Below are 20,573 nucleotides of genomic sequence, written 5' to 3'. Positions count from 1 at the left end.
GAGGCGTGGGTCACGGTAAAATATACTTTTTTGGCCACTAGAAAATTTTCGTTGTAGCCCACTGAAACATATGGCTTACGCCAAAAATGAGATTCTTTAAAAAATAAATGAGAAATTACAACTGCTGGTTACGCCGACATGTCATTATTATCTCACCTCTTTTCAGGTTTTAGGGTGATGGAGTAGTCTCTAGCCGTTTTACTATGGCCAATTAGGGGGATTTTAGTTTTATAGTCGTTAGACGTAGCCCAACGTTTCGGCAGATAAACATTTGCAACTGCCCACGACTCCAGATCCTATGTCGTATTCGCTCAACGCTCGTACACGAAAACAACTGCAGCAGCGTAGCTTATCTGCAGCAGCGTAACTTATCTACAGCAGTGCTGCCATAAATACCTCACACAACCATAAACAACTCATCATAACACCAAGAAATGGGTTTTCTCGGGTTTTCTTCTTCAAACTTTACTTATGATTTATGAAACGCATACATGATCACTCTTGCAAATTTGCAATGTTTTTCGCTAGCAATGAAGAAAACGAAGCCACGAACGGGAATCGAACCTCAATATTGTCACGTACAGGGAAACTGTTTGTCGATTAGCTATTTGGAATGGGGGGAGGTTTCACCCCCTCTTCCAGCGATAGGTTAAGGAATAAGGGGAAACTTAAACGTAGTTAAGTCGTATAGTCGTAGTCTGGTCGTAAGTGCTGATGGCATGAAAAGGAGGGACTGTCTCTCTCGACGGTGGTCCCAGTCTGGTCGGGCACTGTCTGATAGTGGATGTGAGCCAGTCGTCTGCGCCGTTGTACCGATTCGGCCAGCGGCTTGGTGAGCATGACCATCAAGTAGTGAGGCGACGTGAACACCTTCTCCCTATCCGCGTGACCGTGACAATAGTTTGGTTCGGACTAGTTTGCAAAATGAAATTGGAGGTCCGTTTGTACGAGACCAAGAATTCCTTTGGTATTTGAAGAAACAGTTATTTAAGGAATGATATATTCCAGTAAAAAAAAAAAAAAAAAAAACAGTTGAGGGGAAATGAGCTTCTTTTCGCGTTATTTGGCGACTATTACTGGAGATGGTACGCTTACTCATGACTTAATGCATCTAACTATCGGCCGACAACCACGGCCTTGGTTACATCAAAGCTGAACGAATGGGGCTCTACAAAATATCATTTAATAGCACCGGCTCGAAACATGCTGTTTGTCTTTGTTGCCAAAGCTTAGCAAAAACTGGATGTCGACCAACAGCTTTCTAGAAGACTATTATTACCAGACCACATTATTCTGCTTTGCTGACCATAACAAATTAACTACCTAGGAAGAAACAAAGTCGATAGTGACTAGAGCCTCTGCGCAAGTTTTCTCAATCTTGCTGGGCAGTGTTGTTAAAAATTAAACTACATCAAATAGTATGCTAGATTAAACAATAATTATATAGAAATTTTTATATTGAAACCAATAAATTGTATTCCTATCCAGAGATCGGTAAGATGATCTACACTAGGTCAATTTTATGTTGATGTCACTTCTAATCCATCCTAATGCTCACAGGCTGTGTTGTTTTCTTTTTTACATGTAGGTGCCTGAATTGAAAAACAAAATTTAGAGATTGAACCATTTACACTTTCAAGTTAAGTACTATTACTTTGGCTCTGTCTGCACTGTCTCAAAGCCTCATTGAATCCTTCACACAGAGTCAAATCACTCTGATTTTGGGAGCACGCAAGAAACTGCTTGATTTCCCAAGCACAAGGGCCAGTTGGCTCTTGTGGCTGAGCAGCTCCATACTGAGGTGCAGCAGCTTGTTGCTGAGCGGGCTGTGCAGCAGCTGCTTCAGAAGATGACCCTCCACTGAACATGCCAGTGAGTGCATGGCCTGCTACATGTCCAATGGCAGAACCAACAGCAACTCCTCCAGCTGTGGCTGCCATCTGGGCAAACATTGATGGCTGCTGTGGCATTTGCTGCATAGGAGCTGGGGCATGGGATTGTGGAGCATGAGCTGGGACACTTGGAGGAGGTGCAGCCCTATGTAGTAGGAAAAAATTTTAGAAAACTGAGGAGAAAAACAAAAACAAAAATTCTGATTATTAAGGCTACCTAGGAGCAGGAGCAGCAGCACGAGTTGGTGGAGGTGATGCCCTGGCAGGGGCACGTGATCTTCCTTGACGTGGCATTGTTTTAGCAGAAGATTCAGAACTGCATAAGACAGAAGAAAATTCAGCAATTCAATGAAACCAAAGACAAAGACATAGAAAATTGAAGACGCGTACGACGCTACAATAATTACGCAATAATCTTGCAAGGTTATCCACAAAGCCTCCGCGTTTCAGCTTGTTTTATTAACAGTGTTATTAGTTGACTTACCGAAAGTTCTACCTCACTATTTCTATTAAATATGAATAACATTTTGCGTCTGGAACTAAAAATTGTCTGTTTCTCAGTTTGATAGATTTACAAATACACGAAAACAATTATGCAACTTACCACTAAAGAAAGGCAGTCTAGCTGGCACTCCGTGAATAATCTGAATGTGGATTGTGGAAAGCTTTCTAGTTTCTAGAAATTTCTGTTCTGCTACTTCAAAGCAATGTTGCCATATGAAATTCCAGGAACAACTAATCATGTTAATGAATCCTAAATTCCTAGTGGACTCTTATTTTTATTAATATCCTATTATTTATCAATAAATAATAATAATTTTCTGTTTCTGTAATATGAAATGCTATTTGTTTTCTTCAACTATGAGAACGTTGCGCCATCTACGGACATAGTGTTTCATGATACATAGGCTAATGACCACTGTCAACAGCGCTTGCGCGTTCCTTATATCGATTGGCTCGAAAAGAAAGCTTATTTTGTTTTGCCTGTCCTCACGATTGTGCATGCATGGATTTAAAGGGGAGACATGCAGTGGACTTGAGTCAATCGGAAATGGAAGAATAGAAAAAGCGCAGTCTCAAACGTCGATACACACGCTCAACCGTTATGTTAATGTATCTCGTGTGTGTACATTGACTTCCCGTTCATCTACGGGAAATTTTCTTTATGGGCGTCATCTGTCAAACTCGTTAGTAAGTTCAAAAGCGGTAATAGGAAACTTCACGCGAGATATCAAGTTTGCTTGGGGTTTTGTCTGTGTTTTTTCATCCATACTTATGGACGGCATTTGCTTCGCGAACACAGCACCATCTCTAAGCCGCCCCTCTCTAACTGCATAGGCACCGCCTCCGTCCACCGAGGTTCTCTACTCACGCTTCAGCACGATGGAAAAAAAAGATGTGTAACCGTGTCGATTGTTTGGTTTTCCTGTAGGAGAGCCCAGCAGACCATACGGCACTTGTTCACACAGCCGTACGCAGCTTGTGGATTAAGGCTGCTTATTTCAACCCTCTTCATTCCCTCAATCACAGGTATGTTGTTTTGTTCTCTGTCTAAAAAAACCTTTCGCACTCCGTTCTGCCATATTCTCCGTTTGGCGACGTCATCTTTTCACGCTATCGTTCCATTTCCCGTTGGGACAACAGACGCGTTTTTAGACGCTTGACAAAGTTATATCCGTCAATTGTCCTTTGGAGGAGCTATTTGACGCTATTCCATTGTCTATATCCCATTTTCCGTGCTATCTCCATTTTTATTTGTTTTCCCCGTGGAAAATTCAAAAACGGAAATATAAGGAAGAAAGGAAAACCCAAAATAGTACATTCGGAATTTTGTGGATTCTTACGAGAAAATCACTTGGTGGAACGGTGAGCCTTTTTCCCACAGCTGCCTCTTGCGTCTTGCCTCACACGCATTTTGTACGCCTGCCAGTAGTTCTCGAACACGTGCAAAGAAAGAAAACTCTTGAACAATTTTATCTCACTGAAAAGTGCTGGCTTTTTGTTTCATTTTTGTTTTTTTTTGTTGACAGGACTGATGTAAAACATGGATCGCGAGTACATTGGATTCGCAAGTTTGCCGGATCAAATTCACCGGAAGACCATCAAAAAGGGTTTTGAATTCACGCTGATGGTAGCTGGAGAATCCGGCTTAGGCAAGTCGACGCTCGTCAACACGCTCTTCTTGGCAGATCTCTATCAAGACCGTGTCATTCCTCCCGTTGAGGGTATATAATTTTTTTCTCTCCTCGAGACGTGACCGACTCGAGAAATGACAGCAATCAAATGCAATGACTATTACGGCAATGATGATTATTTCAGAACGGCTGACAAAGACGACTGGCATTCAAGTGCGGACGGCTGACATTGAGGAAATGGGAATTAAATTGAGGCTCACAATTGTCGACACTCCTGGTAAACGTTGCTTCCTCTTCGTCGTGTTTCAGCTTTAACAAACTTCACGATTTCTTTTGGTTGAACTTCAAGGTTTCGGCGATGCATTAAATAGTGAAGAGACTTGCCAAGCGCTTTCCGATTACATTGACGTCCAATTCAAAAAATACTTTCAAGACGAAAGTGGACTCCACCGCAAATCAATCGTCGACAATCGTGTTCATTGTTGTCTTTATTTTATTCCTCCCCTACGGTCACGGGTAATGACAGTTCAAGTCAAAGCCTGCGCAACCTGTTTTTCAATGGCCTTAATCTATGGCACCCCATTTAGATTACGAATGTTGGATGTAGCTGCCATGAGAAAGCTTCACAAGAAAGTCAACCTCGTACCTGTGATAGCCAAGAGCGACAGTCTGACTACCACAGAACTAAGTCGCTTCAAATCACAGGTTCTTCAGGAATTAAAACAACACGACATTCAGGTTTGTCTTCTGCTGTCGGCACATTTATTAGCATGAATTTTTAAATTAAAGTTTTTGTCTTGTTTTCTATTCTTCACTGTAATATTCCTATAGATTTACCAGTTTCCTGAATGTGATCCCGATGAAGATGAAGCTTTTAAAAAGCAAGACAAGGAATTAAAGGATTCGGTGCCCTTTGCCGTATCGGGCTCGTGTCAAATTCTCGAGGTCAACGGTCGCAGGTTTCGTGGCAGGATTTACCCATGGGGCGTCGTTGAAGGTATGTTATTAATTCGTAGCGTGGTTTCACGTAAACAGAATTATAAGAAAATTCTAGTCACATTCCTTGTGATTTTAATGTATAAATTTTCTATAGTGGAGAGCCCACTACATAGCGACCTACAAAAACTGCGGTCAATGCTGATAGAGACCCATCTAGCGTAAGTGAATAAACTGCATTTTCGTCAACAAATTTAAGTGTTTTATAATTTTATAATTGCATGAATGTAGCGATCTCCGCGATCAGACTCACGAAATCCATTACGAGGCGTTCCGGTCGGCATGCATAACCAGACTTACCCACAACCTGGTCACCCAACCACCCCACAGAGAGCGAAGGTAAATTTGGAATTTCTATACCTCCCACTATCAACTGAATGAAACCAGATTACGCATTATCTTCTCACGTTTCTTGTGCGCAGTAAACTCAAACGTGATTCTATGCTGATTGAATTACCGGAAGACGAGAATGCGGCGGATTTGATACTCCAACAGAAAGAGGAGGAAATCCGAAAAATGCAGGATATGTTGACCAAAATGCAACATCAGTTGCAAGTTCAGCAACGATCCAGATCACTAGGAGAAGCTCAGTTAAAGCACGAATTTAGTCTGTTAAACATTGACAAATCCCAGGAAGTTCGTTTATAAATACCTGAATGAGTATGCTGGCAATGCGTAATTGCGTATATTCACACTCACCCAAAGATTATGCGTAAAACTTGCGCGAACGTTTCTGACCAACTACGTATATTGATACATTATGCACCCCTCCGTCTTTACTTCCACTGTCTGTTTCCCAAAAATATGAAGATGCACGCACATTGCATTGTTGTCTCAACTCAAAACTGATATGTTTTCCTATGTCGGACTTGATGTACTTTCTCTTTGAACGAATTCATCTGTAACGTCACGAAAAAGTGTAGTGTTTTTCTGCTTGTATAACCTAAATCTGTTGAAATACCGAAACTCCTATGTTTTCGCTTTTCCATTTTCTAAAGATCTTTGAACAGCAATAAAAACTGAATTAGTTCATTAACGACTTCCTAAAGCGCTGGCATTGAAAAGGAACTAAAGAATCAGAACTTTATCCGCTTCACACCAACATAAAGAAAAATTGATGATATATTTAGAAAAACAAGCTGTACGGGTGGTCGTCCATTGCCTCTGGCGCGTTTGATTATATGGGTGGTTAATCGACAGGGCGGCTTTCCGTTTCTTTGGTCTACTAGCCACAAACGTTTAGTGATTGTGCCGTCGGACGTTTTTCACCCTCACAGCGGTGAACCGGGGCAATAACAAGCGGTTTATATTAGTTTTAGAAACAAAGCTTGAGAAGAAATGGCACTGTAACGTTCGGTCTTTATTTTTTATACAGAATATAAGTCTAATTATAGTTCAGGTTGCCTAGTTCAGACCTTCAGGGACCCTGAATATAGAGGGTTTTGTCCTGGTTTTGCCTTTTGCGAAGTGCCAAAGTCCCGTTTTTAGGGGCGGAGAGGTGGGAGTTGAATATTAGGACAGCCACCAAATCTATTGCATTTTGCAGTGGCATGGCCGATTTTCTGGCCGGCACAAGTTTTTAACATAACACAATTTCTACTACTGTCGTGGAGTTTCTTTGAGTTACTTTAAGCTATTCCTGGTAAATAACTTTTTCCTTGAGGTTATCTTTCTTTCGTCTGGTGAAGCGTAAATAAGCAATGACGAAATCAACCTCGAAGTCGCGTAATGGACAGACGAAAACACTCGTCTCGAATGCTCCAACTTCTACCAAGAAAAAAACGATAGAAAGGGCAAAGGTGACGATACGAGCAACGAAAGATCGCCGAATAACACTTCAAACGGAAAAGTCAAATACAGAACTGTGTCTCCAGTCCAGACTGGAGGAGGGAGCGAGGTAAACCACCCCCTTCACAAGTAGCAATAAAGTAGATTATATGTTGTTCAAGTAATACTCATTTTTGTAATCCGTCTAAATTGTCATAATGTTTCTCATCCAGGTTCAAAAGGGAGTTAAGAAAAATATGAAAACCGGTGAAAGGAATGGCCTGATCTCCCTCAGTCCGGAATTAATGCAATTAAAAAAAATGAGGGAAGAAGAACGCCAAGAGAGAGAAGGAATCGTGCTATGGAAGAGACCATTCACAACCCTGCAATATTTTACTGTTGAACTCTGCTTGACTATTCAAGAATATGCCCAAAAGTAAGTGTAGCTGCCCATTACAAATGCGACTTGCAAACTAACAAGACAATCTATTGCCTGTTTTTCTCTAACAGGTTATGGGCTTACAAGTTGTCAGTATTGTTTACCATCAGCTTAATGGTGCTGAGTGTTATAGCATATCACATCCCAGGACCTCATCAGGAACTTATAATCTCTGTAGAAAAACAAGTCATATGGTGCCTTTATTGGCTGGGACTTGGTGTTCTTAGTTCTGTAGGCCTTGGCACAGGGTTACACACATTCTTACTTTATTTGGGACCGCATATTGCGGCTGTTACGCTTGCCGCTTACGAATGTGGTACCTTAGATTTTCCATCTCCACCCTATCCGGACAGGTAATTACACGAGATAACTTTGTTACAAACTACTAATAATCATTTATGTCTTCTGCAGCATTATCTGTCCGGAAAATGAGACATTATCTCAGCTGCCAGTGACGCTTTGGTCTATAATGGCAAAAGTGCGGCTGGAAGCAATGATGTGGGGAGCTGGAACAGCCCTAGGTGAGCTACCACCTTACTTTATGGCTAGAGCCGCACGATTGTCAACATTAGGCAACAAAGGAAAACGGGGACGGAGGCGATCTAGTATCGAGCTTAATGACGACATCGAAAAATTAATTGAATTCGAAACCCTGCAACTTAAACAACAGCACCCTGAACAGATGGTACGGTTCCTCGTTTCTATTTCTTTAATTATTCGGCATTAACTAATTGAATTTTTTTTGGTAGACTTTACTTGATCGCCTAAAATCAGGCGTTGAGCGTCTGGTAGAACGTGTTGGATTCTTTGGCATCTTGGCCTGCGCATCGGTAGGAAAAATTATTGCCTACCCATGTGTGATTCACATACGGCTACTGTCTTGTTTATTAACTGTTTTTTATTATGAAATTTGCTTTAGATTCCCAATCCTCTCTTCGATTTAGCAGGGATTACATGCGGCCATTTCCTAGTGCCATTCTGGACTTTCTTTGGAGCTACATTAATAGGAAAAGCTATTATTAAAACGCATTTGCAACAGTTAACAGTGATCGTGGCGTTTAATGAGAATTTGGTGAACAAACTGCTGACATCTTTGGCAAATGTACGTACTTTTCCTATGCTTTATGGAAACAAAGTTTCGCAAAAGTCTACTTTTATTTCAGGTTCCAGTAATAGGATCACGGTTAAAGGAGCCTATAGAGCAATTGTTTAGAAGCCAAAAAGCCAAATTGCATGCTAAGGAGGGTACGATACCGTCCGAAGGAGGCAGCCTGTTAGCTTCTCTTTTCGAAAAGCTCGTGATGGTCATGGTGATATATTTCGTCATTTCAATCGTCAATTCACTGGCGCAAAGCTATCATCACCGGTTACAAACACGTAAGCAGAGTTTAACTGCGGCTACTCCACGCCAAGCTAACAAGAATCGCAGCAAAAGCCAGACAATCATCGCAAAACAAGCTTGAATTGACGTTATGCTAGCCATTCTGTTTTTTTTTTTCTGTCTTTTAAAGTAAATTGATTAAGTAGATATAAAGTCTTTTTGACGATGATTTACTCAGATGATCAATTTTTTGTTTTTTCCTGAAGGAAAAATGGCAGGTTTAGAGTCTTTTTTTCTTGAGCATTTCTTGGTCTGAAAGAAAAAAAAATCTCTTGTTCTCCAGCCAATTTCTGTTTGCATCCTTTACATTCCCCTCCTCAACAAGGTGCCCGGCGTGTGCTTTTTTTTTTGTTTTTTTTTTTTTTCCCGAATTAGTCTAATTTAAGGTTCCAGGAACCGTATATTCCCTTTTATATATAGTGTATCAACGCCGTGCCAGGCCCCCGTTTTGTCCCCAACATCCCGCCTGTCATTCACTTTCCGTGTTCGTGTGTGTGAGTGCGTATCAGTGTTATCATACTTGATCGTGTGTATCAGAATGGGTGGCAATACAAGTGGAGTTGTGTAAATTTACCAAGCGTTCAAAGTTCAGTTTGGATGCAACGCCGACCGGGCTTGCGTTTCCGTTAAAGATAACATGATCCTGCTGCCTTTTGGACAACTTAGAGCAAAGAGCAGTCAGGCGTATAAAGCTCTAACATGGCTGTGGCTTTTACCCAACTCCAAGTCCTGAATTCCCTGCCAAATAATCCAATTACTGAAATCACAGCTCACGAAACAGGGGCTTGTGCTGATGCACCGATTGTTCATTCTGTTAAAATTTTTGATGTGATAGGATCTTTGAAATTAGATAACAAAACAATTATTCGTCGTCTATCAGTCGATCCATGTGTTAATAACTTGTCAGATTGGAAGGAAAATGCAACTATTCATTTTGATCGATTCCTTCGCAACAAACAATTCTACCTTTCCTATACAGGTATGTAAATTTTAACTTTGTTATTCTTTAATGGAATCAAATTATATATTCCTAACAGATGTCGAAGGAAACCCATCGACTATAATAGACTCGGACGAAAAACTCGCAGCAATATTAAGATTACATCAACACAAACTTTCTGCCTTTCAAGGTAATTCCTTGCCTGCTTTAGAACTGAAACTAGAGACTACAGACGAGTCCTTTATTGCTGCCTCCGTCGAACTGTTTGAAACATCTATCAGACAAGATTGCGGTAATGACAAGGACCTGGCCACCTGTGATTGTGTTGGTTGCGGAAAAACGGTCACAATGGGTTTGGCCTATAAGTGCCTTCACTGTAATAACATCTACATTTGCGATGACTGTAAAACAACAGATGAAAAGCACAGCCTTCATCTCTTGATTCCATGCCTTATTTTAATACTCGGTTCCGAATATAACTGCAATAGACAAGCTGATGTACCCGTCCAACTTATAGAAGAGACTAATGGCAATAGCAAATAGTGATCCTTCGCCAAGCTAAATACAATGGAGTTACCACGTGTAAAAGCATCCCAAAAAGCTTATGCAGCTCTGTTTCCACTTCTGTTTCTATGTAAATTCAGGGCATAAAATGTTCTGTGTTCAAATGATACTGACAAAAGTGCTGCCACAAATCTCATCGACACACAAATCAAATAAAAGATCAAATTAGCACTGTTTGCTCCATTCTGATGATTTTCATGATGTGGAACTTATCAATTCAAAGCAATTTCTTTGAATTGATATTTACCTAAAGAGCAAATTTGTACCTACAATACTATAGGCATTGACTAATGAATCTGCATAAAGCCAAGCTTTTGCATGCTTACCATGTACACAATCCAAAAGGGAACTTGAAGTAATAAAGTTTCATATCATCTGAGAAACCAAACAAGTTAGCTCAGAGGAGAAATAGGTAAGACTGATTCAAAGCTTTTGGTAGATAACCAGGTTCAACATACAATCATTAATGACAAATTGATTCTTCTTTCCCACTAATACATTTATTTCATCAAATCCTCTATGGTAACACTGAGACCTGAATCTGTTTGTCTAATCAGGGATAGATTCCAAACCCTAGGTGAGAAAAAAAAATTAATTTACTAATACTGGAACATATTTCCATTACTGAAATGGTACCTTCAGCACATAAGGGTTACCAGTCAAACGAGTATCCCTTCTATAGAAAAACCTATCATGGGTTTTATTTTGAAGCCTTGAATATGCCTCCAAAATTAGAATAGATATTAGTTGTAATTCATCTTTTACATATAAAAAAAAACTTTACTTACATTCCCATTTTGGAAGATTTTGTGAATAACCGGAACAAGGCCATATGGGAGGCATACAAAGAAACCGGTCAAAAACAAACTAGGTAATGCTTCGTACCACATTTCTCTCCTGCGATTTAGAACACTTATAACTAAAATCAAATATATAACATTTGTTATTTTTACCTAAAGAACTATCGAAGTTGTTGGAGCAGCTGAGTTCTTCCAAATGCAGAATCACGATGTTGCCAGAGGAAATTTTCGAAGGTTATTTGAAAAATCCCATTTTATTTTTCGACAAAAGTTTCGGAAGTATGTAATTATTTTTGAAAAAAAATTTAACAAAATATTCAGCTGGAATAGATTAAATTTAAAATTTTCTAAAATAAAATAATTTTTTATTATTAAACGACGTTGCCATTTTCCACGCTTGTTATGGTTCCAATGGCTTGCACAAGTACCATAGTAATTTACTGACTTTATTCAAGTTATAAGTTTATCTTAAAGTGTTAAAGTTAGATTTGGGATATTAAAAAATATATAACATACGAGCAACTGGATATCACTTCAACTTTTCCCGTTCTTCGATGTCTTCAAGTAAAAAAAGTCGTGACGGTGGCAAAAGCCGAGTGTTTTCGAAAGGTTGGGATCGAAACCGTCTTCGGTGACGGACGACTATTGTAAGCAATGGGCTCACAAAGGTACTTGCTCCTATTCAAATAAGTGTAAATTTCTCGATACGCACAACAGTAAGAACTTTAAACCAGTAAACTCATCTGGTAAAGAAGGCAGGAAGAGAAGTTGTAGCAGGACACCACCTAACCGAAAAGATGTGGCTGGTAATAAACCAAAACTCACAATGAAACAAAGTTCTAAATCTGCTGATAGTGGAGACTGGGAGAAATCACTAGAGCATGAAGATGAAATGGCTTTAGAGCGCAAGTTGGAAATGCTGCAGAGAGAGCTGGCAAAACAAGAAGAGCAAGAGCATAAAGGCAAAATAAAAAAACCAGTAGCTAAGAAAAGAGAAAGAAGTTCAAGTTCTTCCTCAACTTCAAGCAGCTCTTCTTCAGAAAGTTCTTCAGAATCATCAGGTTCATCTTCAACATCAAGTGCCAGTTCCTCCAGCAGCTCTTCCTCTTCATCAGATTCAGATGGCGAAGTATTAAAAAAATATGGCCTTGGAGAACTTGTTTCTGAATTATAGTTTTTTTTTTAGGTGAAGGATAAGAAAATGGGTAAAAAGAAAGTCAACAGGGTTACTAAAAGAAGTCAAAGTTCTTCTAGCAGAAACCAAGTGGCTAAAGAAAAGGCCAAAGCTAAAGCTAGGAAGATTGCAAAGCTCTCTTCTGCAAGCCAAATTGCCAGAAAAAGGATTCGTCATACACTTCCAAAAACTAATTCGGAATACCTCACCGAAGCGTCAGCACGGTATGTTCATGTTTGTTTGAAGCTATGATCTCATGAAATGTTTAAGTGTCTGACAGCTCAAAAATCCTTAACAGTTTCGAGTTCTAGTGTAAAACATTCACGCGATTCTCCGCCCTATTCAGCGATGGTGCAGAGTCGCTCCCCACGTGTCAAAGACCCCGAACCACTAAGCAGGGATCGAAGGCAGCGCAGATCTCCAGAATCTTCTCCAAGTGAGGCAAAACGAAAATTGCTCGTTCCAGTGGTCAGACGCAGAGTTGACGAGGGCTCGCCTCCGGGAAGTAGATCACGTGAACGCAAAGCTGCAACCGGCACCAGCATTTACGACGCTCGCGGAAAAGCTGAGAAGTCACGAGACAGATTATTGGAGCCAGGATATCTCGTTCGTCCTCGATCACCTGTGTATCGTGAACCATATCCTGTTCGTGATCTCTCCCCGACCAGCTCCTCCTACAGAGAACGGCAGCGAGCCGAGCCATACGAGCCCCGACGTGTTTATAGTCCACAAACCTTGTTACCCAAACTTGAACGAAAAGAGGATATTTACGATAGTCGACTTCGGCGGCCTGCTTCTCCCGTCCCAGTCCGTCGCCCAATCGGTGGGAGAACTAAAGATTACAGTGATTATGAACATGAGTGGCCAGTTGTTCCTGAAACGACAAAAATCGGCGACTGGGATCATCCTGAATTTCGACGACGCAACCGCCCAATCGATGGTTTGCTTTAGAAATTTTTTTAGAAATTATTATTATTATCATTATATAAAATTTTTTATTTTTTATTTGAAAATGGATTATTCATTCATTGCATACTTTGTTTACTGCTTAAGTCCACTTTGCTCTTTTATTTTAAAGAAATCGGCTGGGGTAGAACATTGAGCTCTGCGGAAATGTCATGGAAAAAATCATACTCACCGCCCCCCGTAAGCAATCATTCGTATCCTGAGCAGATCCATCCTAGCCGAAATACAGCGTGGGATCCTATATCAAAGCTACCGTCTACGAGAACAGAAGATAATAAAAGAGATCGCGAACGACGCCTAGGCGGAGATGGCCGTCGTTCACGTGACTCGAATCGTCGGGTTGCAGATCCTGTTGTCAATTGTCAATTGTCAAAGCCCCTAACACCCGCCCCTTTACCAGAAGAACCCCGGTCGCCAGTTCCAAGTGAACCGTCCTCTGTTACTGCGCCTAAGGTACAAGATGAAACGGAGGAAACAGTGCGGCCTTCTTCGTCAGCAGCAGATGCTGAAGAAAACTTCAGTGATTTCAGTGACGATGTCGACGAAATTCTCAATCGCGATCTTCAGGTTTGTATCGAAAGAGCTTTATTTGGAATGATAAATAATTCCATTACTTACATGTCAATGTTTTCAACAAATAAAATCCACAGGATACGGAAAGCGTGAAAACAGAAGAAGCAGCGCCAGTGGACACGGAATTGGAACCAATAAAAACTCCAGTCGAAACCGAATTGAGTGTAAGCGTGGAACCTGTTGTTCAGTTGTCCGACGCTCAGCCGTCGCCGAAGATTGTGTCGCCTGTTGCCTCAGCTATTGAGAGCCGTAGCACGGACGAAGATTTGCTAGGTGGAATGGATATAGAACAGATCTCCGACGAAGAACTTGAGGATGAAGCGAGAAGCGGTAATTTGCGTTATATTATTCGGAATTAAGCTTAACTTAGTTGTTTTTGGTTTGTTTCTTATGTTCTTAAATCATTTTTAGCACCAATCGATGCCCTTGAAGTGGATTGGACAAGCCTGGCTTGTAAGCGGGAGAAAAAAGCAGATTCTGGAACTGTCAGAGCACGTCAGCGTTGGCAGAGTAAAGCAGTGTTCGCACGCTTAGGTATCGCTCCAAGTGATGGGCAGTCACCAACGTCTGACGTTGCGACTGACAAAAAACCCTTATTCGACTATTCATCACTCTTTCGACGTGCACTGTGTGCTCGAATGGACCTTGCTTTCAGGTGAGTTACACTTTTAGTAAGTTGAGGGTAAATCATTAAGTAAATTGTGTTGCATTTTGCAGAAGACGACTGTGCAATTTACCTGTGCGCGAGCTAGTGATCGAATACTGCGATGACGATTTGAGCTTATATAAAGCATCCGTGGATTTATTTTTGAAGGACCGAGTATTAGCTAACTAGCGTAGCTTAATACGAGCGAAATTTAAAAGGTCGCCTTTATTTTACATCGATTGCCATATCGTGTCATAGGCATCAGAACTCGAAATTGTACATATTTTCATTTTTCCTGTTCATGCTCTATGTCTTTGTTGTTTAAATGCCTGTCGTTTACATAATAAAGAAGTCTTGTCTCTTGTGTGTAGCAAGTGTAAATGCCATCGGAGATTCTTCAGTAATGCCAACTTGGTTTGGGATTTCGTACTGCATAATTTCGCAGAAATATTTTAATTTAGATCGAATTAAAACGAGGATTTTTCACACAATGGATTTTCTCATGTGTCTAAGGGTCTGTCAATAATGCCTTAGCCTCATGACATAGTACAGACGCTGCTTCGGTGTTCTTTTTGACGATTTGTTGCACTCCACTCTATCCATTCTTCACCATCTAGGAGCGGGGTGTTAAAGAAAATTAATCAAGTTACATAATAGCAGTGATAAAGTCTAGTACCTTCTCCGGCCTGTAGCTGTTGAACAATGTCACGAGCCTCTTCTGAGTTATTAACATTTAGCATTGCATCAAGCAATGTTGTCGGAATACTTTGCTGTCCGATAAGAAGACAGTGCTCGGTCATCTGTCGGACAAAATCCAAGCGCTGCTCAAGTCGAATTTGTTTGTGTTTTAATAGCTGTAGCTCCGATATCAGTTCTTGCTTTCTCCCGTGTACCGTTTCGAAAACGCCTTCGAAACTGTTTGTCACAGGGTTTTGAGCCAGTAATTCACCTTTCCTGATCAACGTACATTTGATTATTTGTATAGTTATGAGCAAAAAGTAACATTCGGATTGGTCACCGAGTAAAAATTCTGTGATCTTCTACACCGTGGAGTTGCCTGGTGTTCAGAGGATTGGACATTGGAAGTGGCTGGTTAAGAGGATCGTGGTTGATGATATGCCTTCCAAGAACTTCCACTACTACGGAACCATGATTCAAATATTCTACAAACTAAGCAAACGATAATGTGGAGTCTTTATCAGATGTTGGTGAAAACTAACTAGAAACTAACCTCTCGTGTTGCGGGTTCAAAGTGCAAGATTCGGATGTGATTAAATTTCACATTAGTCGAATATGGATACATTTCTGTTTTGCTATCAACTTTATCATCGTAAAATCTGTACTTGCAGTGAATGTCCTTTTGTTTACCAAAAATTATTGAATAATTTAGAAGTTTAGAAATGTTGTTTTGCAATTACTTATGAGCTACTAACTCTGAATTTAGGTGGTAGGTTACGACAACTTATTATGTTGAACTTAAAAAAAGATTTCTTCCAATCAGTTGGCCTGAAGAATTGATCAAATCTTCTTCTTGAAGCTCATGCCCTTGGCTGTCAGCACAAGGAATCAAAGCTAGTTTCATAAACCCAATCTTACTTCCACGCAAGTCGGTCACAGGTACATGCTCTTGTAGCTCCACCTGAAATTCAATAATACTCTTCAAACTGATTTTCAAATTTATTTTTGAGTTGTTTTTGCTGCCAGTAATGTCAACTAAGAGGATTTTCTGTTTACCAAGTAAGCTAGTGATTGCAGAAATATTCGAGCCATCCCTATTATTACCACAGCATCGGATGGTTCAGAAAATGGATCACGTTCCTATTCTCACATAAGAGACAGATGAAAACAGAGATAAAACAGAAAGATTACGTGAAAAGCGCCAACTGATAAAAGAAAAATCTAAACAAAAATCCAAAAAGATACATCCATGATGTGGAGGTCGTCGTTGTCATCTTCTTCTCCATTGATTCCCATTTGATGTTGCCTATACATTTCCTTCATGTAATCGAACCGTGCCAAGAATTTGTCTTTAGACCAAATGTAATCTGTTCCATGGTCTAAATTCTTCATCTTGATGTACACCTTTTAAACGCGGACATAATAAGAAAAGCCTCTTATGCATCGATTGTTTTTCCTAGAAAACTTACTTGGTTAGGTACCGTTTTGCCACCTGGATCAATAAAGTCCTTGGGGGCAACGAGCACAATCTCGAATTGGACGTGCTTATTCATTTCGGCGCTGATTCCATTAGCCTCCTCAACCGTGGGTACAATGACACTCAATTCTTCCTGTAGTAAATCTGCCATCCCATGTGAATTAGTAATGCTTATAAACGTTACATGTTATGTTTAACAATATTGTTGTGAAGGCCATATGTCTACCTTGATTGTCTGAAAAGCTTGAAAATATTGTTGAACCTGATTTGGTAGCCATTTCGTGCAAAACAAAATCATAATTAATCATGGGACTATCCGAGACGCCGGCTTCTGTTTCTAATGCTGGATGACGAAAGAGCCACATTTGAGTAGCGCCAAAAACCAGACGATCGTTTGGATGGAGAACCGTCTCGAATTGAGGCTCGATTGGCATTCCGTTAACCAAAACTCTACCATCAAATGTCAGTGGACGAAGCGTAACTTCATTATTCTCGTGAACTGACATTTCAGCGTGATTCTCCTTCATCCTATCGTAAGGAAGGAAGGAGTAGTGAAAGAAGCAAAAATGTAATTTTAGAGAACTATATCTAATATGAACAGAGATGGAATTACCCCGGACCGATCATTTCGATAGTCGATCTGCCAGCTTGCGTTTTCCCGATGAATGTGATGCCTTTATTCAAATGATGGATCCATCGTCCATTCAGCAAAGGATCCATGTTGATATTTTGTAGATGAGGTCCATTGTATTCATTATTCACTTGACTTTCAATCGACTTAAGAGACGTTAATGTTGTTTGTTATTTTCCGTGCCTTATTTCATTATAGGTACCAAGAAAATTTTCGTACCGTATCTGTTGCAACATGCTTTAACTCCTTATGCTGTGGAGATCGCAATTGTTGCATTTCACGTTCATTTTCCGTTAATTGAGCTCGGAGTTCATTTTCCCATTTTTTTCTGGCCTCTTTCATGGCTGTTGATTGCAATTGTAAAAGGCTCATCAGTAAAACAGATTGTCATCGACAGTCTGACATGTTAATTTATACCTTGCGGATTGGTTTGGCGGCCGTTTACTATTGTTTTTAACCATTGTGGATCAATGTTACCACGGGCTAAAATGGCTTTCAGCCGCTGGTTTTCGCCCTCCAAATCACGAACTAATTTTTCGGTTGAATTCTTATTAACTATAGGCCGCGTCCGGATTTGCTTCGCTCGATCAGCTAATCGTTGAACAAATAATAGAAAATCAACGTTTATGCATCATTAATCAATCTAGACTGGATATATTGCCATAACGTAATGTTGACAACGTCTCTTCGTAATGGATATCGGCAGGACTGATCGAAGCCAACTAAAATTAAAAACATTTGATTTAAAAAATAATTCTTTTGCAATCAAATTTGACATGAAATGGTTTACCATGATCGTTTTGCTATTTCCTCCTAAAGCATGCATCAGTAATTTTGTGAGCACCGAATCTCGATAGGGAACCCGTGGGCCTTTCTGGCTATGACTAGGGAAATGTGACGATGATCCAGGTGAAGATTCGGCTAATATATGGATTGCATTCCCCAGGCTCTGCAGCGATTTGTTGATGGAGACTCCTTCACGAAACCGTTCTCCGCTCGCGTTCCCACTTCCTTGCCCAGCAATCACACCTTTATCACCTGTGTTTCTAATCCGCTCGCTAAAAAAGGATTATGAGTCAGCATTTTTTTTTATTACGTTGTCATGGTGTTTGTTTTTTTCGCTCGTTTTCAGGGCTGTAAAAGGTTTTTCTAGCATTCATGCGCAGTCACTTAACAAATAAGCTGGATATTAGGGGATTTAATGAGAGAACGATAAGTTTTTCGTTTACCTTAGGCATATCACTACTGATTATGGAATCTTTTGAAACTCTTTTCCTAGCATTCATAAGCCAAGCACCATTGTTGCAAATAATACCGGAAAGCATGACATTAAAATAGTGGCCGTTATCATGTAAAATGTAAAAACTATACAATTCGTCTACAGTTTAATTGTAGTTGATAATTTCCACAGGACAATTTTGTCTACCAAAATCCTTGGTTACAATACACGAACGGCGCTAAGTAAATATAAACAGAGCATTAAATTATTTCACTGACCTGCCAGCTAAATCAACAATATTGACAACTGATGTGGTAGTCATTTCGCCACCGTTAATCGTCCCCTTCTGGATGAGACGAATGGTAACAATCATGTGCGAGCGGCTGCTGGTAGAGTTCATATTGGTCGCTACCACAGTCCTAGATTAATTTATTGTCATTTTATTATATTGTAATAAAGCACTTGCGTATTCTGAGCTTTTTCTCAAGGGTATATACGAGTAGGTCTAATAATGTCACATAGCTGATAACATTTATATTTTGCTATTCCTTTTAAGGACACTCTACGTAAATTTTGATAAAGTAGACTATACCGACACGAACAATCTAAAGAAAAAAAAGGTACCAACCGCTTGAGCGCCCCTTGTTCGAGAAGCCGTTCGATGTCTGAGTAATTCGACACTTGGAAATCTGACAAACCATCCGCTGTACAAAATATAACTTAATTAATGTTCTTTTGGGAATTTAAAAAATAGAATCATGTACAACAAATTGATCTAGTAATAGCTACCGTAGAAGCCTTTTTTTGGATGTTCGCGCACTTTTAGTCCTCTGCCGTTTTTCGATGCTGTCAGTAGGTCGTTTACAGTTTCATTGTATATTTCCTTTACAAATACAATTTTATGTATTTTAATAAAAAAAAAAAAAATGCCAAAACTTTTATTTTACCAGCATAGAGAGACGCACTTCGAACTGGGCAGTATTGGTCGGCGAAATGTATGTTTTTTCTTCTATGATACGGAAAACTTGATGACAGAATTGTGGAATAATACCTACATTGTTGTGTTTCATAAATGCTCATACCAACAACCAGTATATACTAGCACATAAAACTAGGGATTAACGTGTAACAAAAGATTTAAAGGCGAGTTATAATCACCTTGATTAGGGCCGTACCCAATAACCGAATAGGATTTTCCCGAACCCGTCTGTCCGTACGAAAACAGCGTCGTGTTGTAACCTTCAAAAGTGTCAGCCAACATTACCCGACCAAGATCGGCAAATAAACGCTCCTTTATCAGCAAGTAAATATCCAAACATAAAAGGAAACAACTGCATTAATCACTACCCTAAAATAAAAATGGTTTTATTCGTGCGCACTTGATCGCAGTAAATATGGCCTCGAGGATGTTTAGGATCGGGAATATTCCTACCGCTAACCGGGTCTTGGTTAAACCCGTCAAACGACCAGTAAGAATGATCGAAAGTGAAACTCTTACGGTCTGCTTGATCAGTCGGATGAGTCAAAACAGTTTCGGCTCCATCCATGTTGACGATGCGTTTACATTTTCTATTCACCTCTCGTTGACTGTGCAAAACGTATTGAGTTAAGGCTTTTCAAAAATAAGTGGCAATAACAAAAACAAGAGATTTAATGATAAATTTAAGTTCTGAAAGGATATGAATGGTCGAATGCGAACTGCGACCCGGAGACGATCTTTGGACTCTGACATCCTTCTTGCCTTGGTAGAAAAAGACTAATGCTACAACCTAAAAAAGAAAAACCATCTGAACTAGCTCGTAATAATCAACTTTGCAGCCGTTCTACGCATGAAAACTTCCGGTTTTGCCAATGAATGTCCTATTTCTTTTCAGTAGTTTTCATATTTGCGTAAGTGTGTTTTGTTTCGCCTATTGGTAACCATGGCAATACGACGAAGGGATGTGGATGAGTTTTTTCCACCCACTATTTCATAGAAGCGCAAAAGTAGGCTACTACTTATTCTATGATCGATTTGTTGGTTTCAACACCTTTTTGTTCTGTGTTCTTTGTCGGAATATCATAAATTATTCAGCCGTTCATTGTCGTTTATTTCCAAGCATCATAATAAACGATGTTGACACGCGCTGTTATTCCCGTTCCAAGTTCAACCTCGTCGGCTTAATGCAAAGTGCGTGCATGCGTCAATAAAAAAAGGAAACTGAAATAAACAGAACACATTTACAAGACGGCTATAGGACAAAAGTCACAGTTCCATTGTTGCCGACCACGATATTGTAGCCAATAAAACGTTTT

General features: G+C 40.0%; 4 protein-coding genes, 1 long non-coding RNA gene and 2 pseudogenes across 7 annotated transcripts; 4 read left to right on the top strand and 3 right to left on the bottom strand.

Moving 5' to 3' along the window:
- Window positions 1-1,450: 1,450 nt before the first annotated feature.
- Window positions 1,451-2,626, bottom strand: LOC123474760 (coiled-coil-helix-coiled-coil-helix domain-containing protein 10, mitochondrial-like). The gene is made up of 4 exons (XM_045177335.1): window positions 2,497-2,626; window positions 2,110-2,208; window positions 1,655-2,037; window positions 1,451-1,592 (listed from the first exon to the last, which is right to left on the bottom strand). Exons 2-4 carry the CDS (start codon window positions 2,184-2,186, stop codon window positions 1,579-1,581), a joined length of 474 nt encoding a protein of 157 aa, XP_045033270.1. The 5' UTR covers window positions 2,187-2,208; window positions 2,497-2,626; the 3' UTR covers window positions 1,451-1,578.
- A 291-nt stretch (window positions 2,627-2,917) lies between these two features.
- On the top strand, window positions 2,918-6,059 carry LOC123466393 (septin-2-like). Its single transcript, XM_045177332.1, is given in 11 exon segments — window positions 2,918-3,251; window positions 3,325-3,422; window positions 3,923-4,117; window positions 4,212-4,304; window positions 4,377-4,528; window positions 4,530-4,543; window positions 4,615-4,765; window positions 4,859-5,024; window positions 5,121-5,184; window positions 5,255-5,362; window positions 5,446-6,059. Coding segments are annotated over 9 exon segments (1,155 nt in total). The 5' UTR covers window positions 2,918-3,251; window positions 3,325-3,422; window positions 3,923-3,936; the 3' UTR covers window positions 5,672-6,059.
- Window positions 6,060-6,396: 337 nt separating this feature from the next.
- On the top strand, window positions 6,397-9,183 carry LOC123474758 (vacuole membrane protein 1-like). Of its 2 annotated transcripts, none has more exons than XM_045177331.1 (7): window positions 6,397-6,951; window positions 7,024-7,226; window positions 7,301-7,582; window positions 7,641-7,914; window positions 7,979-8,059; window positions 8,149-8,331; window positions 8,393-9,183. In XM_045177331.1, exons 2-7 carry the CDS (start codon window positions 7,048-7,050, stop codon window positions 8,690-8,692), a joined length of 1,299 nt encoding a protein of 432 aa, XP_045033266.1. In that variant the 5' UTR covers window positions 6,397-6,951; window positions 7,024-7,047; the 3' UTR covers window positions 8,693-9,183. The 2 variants fall into 2 exon arrangements, with proteins under 2 accessions (XP_045033266.1, XP_045033265.1); XM_045177330.1 differs by having other exon boundaries at window positions 6,412-6,920.
- A 123-nt stretch (window positions 9,184-9,306) lies between these two features.
- LOC123474759 lies at window positions 9,307-10,285 on the top strand. The gene is made up of 2 exons (XM_045177334.1): window positions 9,307-9,589; window positions 9,648-10,285. The coding sequence occupies exons 1-2, from the start codon at window positions 9,310-9,312 to the stop codon at window positions 10,091-10,093; spliced, it is 726 nt and encodes a 241-aa protein (XP_045033269.1). The 5' UTR covers window positions 9,307-9,309; the 3' UTR covers window positions 10,094-10,285.
- Window positions 10,162-11,191, bottom strand: LOC123474762. Of its 2 annotated transcripts, none has more exons than XR_006649791.1 (5): window positions 11,068-11,191; window positions 10,903-11,011; window positions 10,751-10,826; window positions 10,441-10,687; window positions 10,162-10,380 (listed from the first exon to the last, which is right to left on the bottom strand). It is a non-coding gene; the product is annotated as an uncharacterized LOC123474762 (long non-coding RNA). The 2 variants fall into 2 exon arrangements; XR_006649790.1 differs by having other exon boundaries at window positions 10,162-10,361; window positions 11,068-11,188.
- Window positions 11,192-11,299: 108 nt separating this feature from the next.
- LOC123474757 lies at window positions 11,300-14,637 on the top strand (annotated as a pseudogene).
- LOC123474756 lies at window positions 14,633-19,912 on the bottom strand (annotated as a pseudogene).
- Window positions 19,913-20,573: the final 661 nt, after the last annotated feature.

This window comes from Daphnia magna, linkage group LG7, assembly GCF_020631705.1.
Source record: "Daphnia magna isolate NIES linkage group LG7, ASM2063170v1.1, whole genome shotgun sequence".
NCBI lineage: Eukaryota > Metazoa > Arthropoda > Branchiopoda > Diplostraca > Daphniidae > Daphnia > Daphnia magna.
This window is presented reverse-complemented; position numbering and strand designations above follow the sequence as displayed.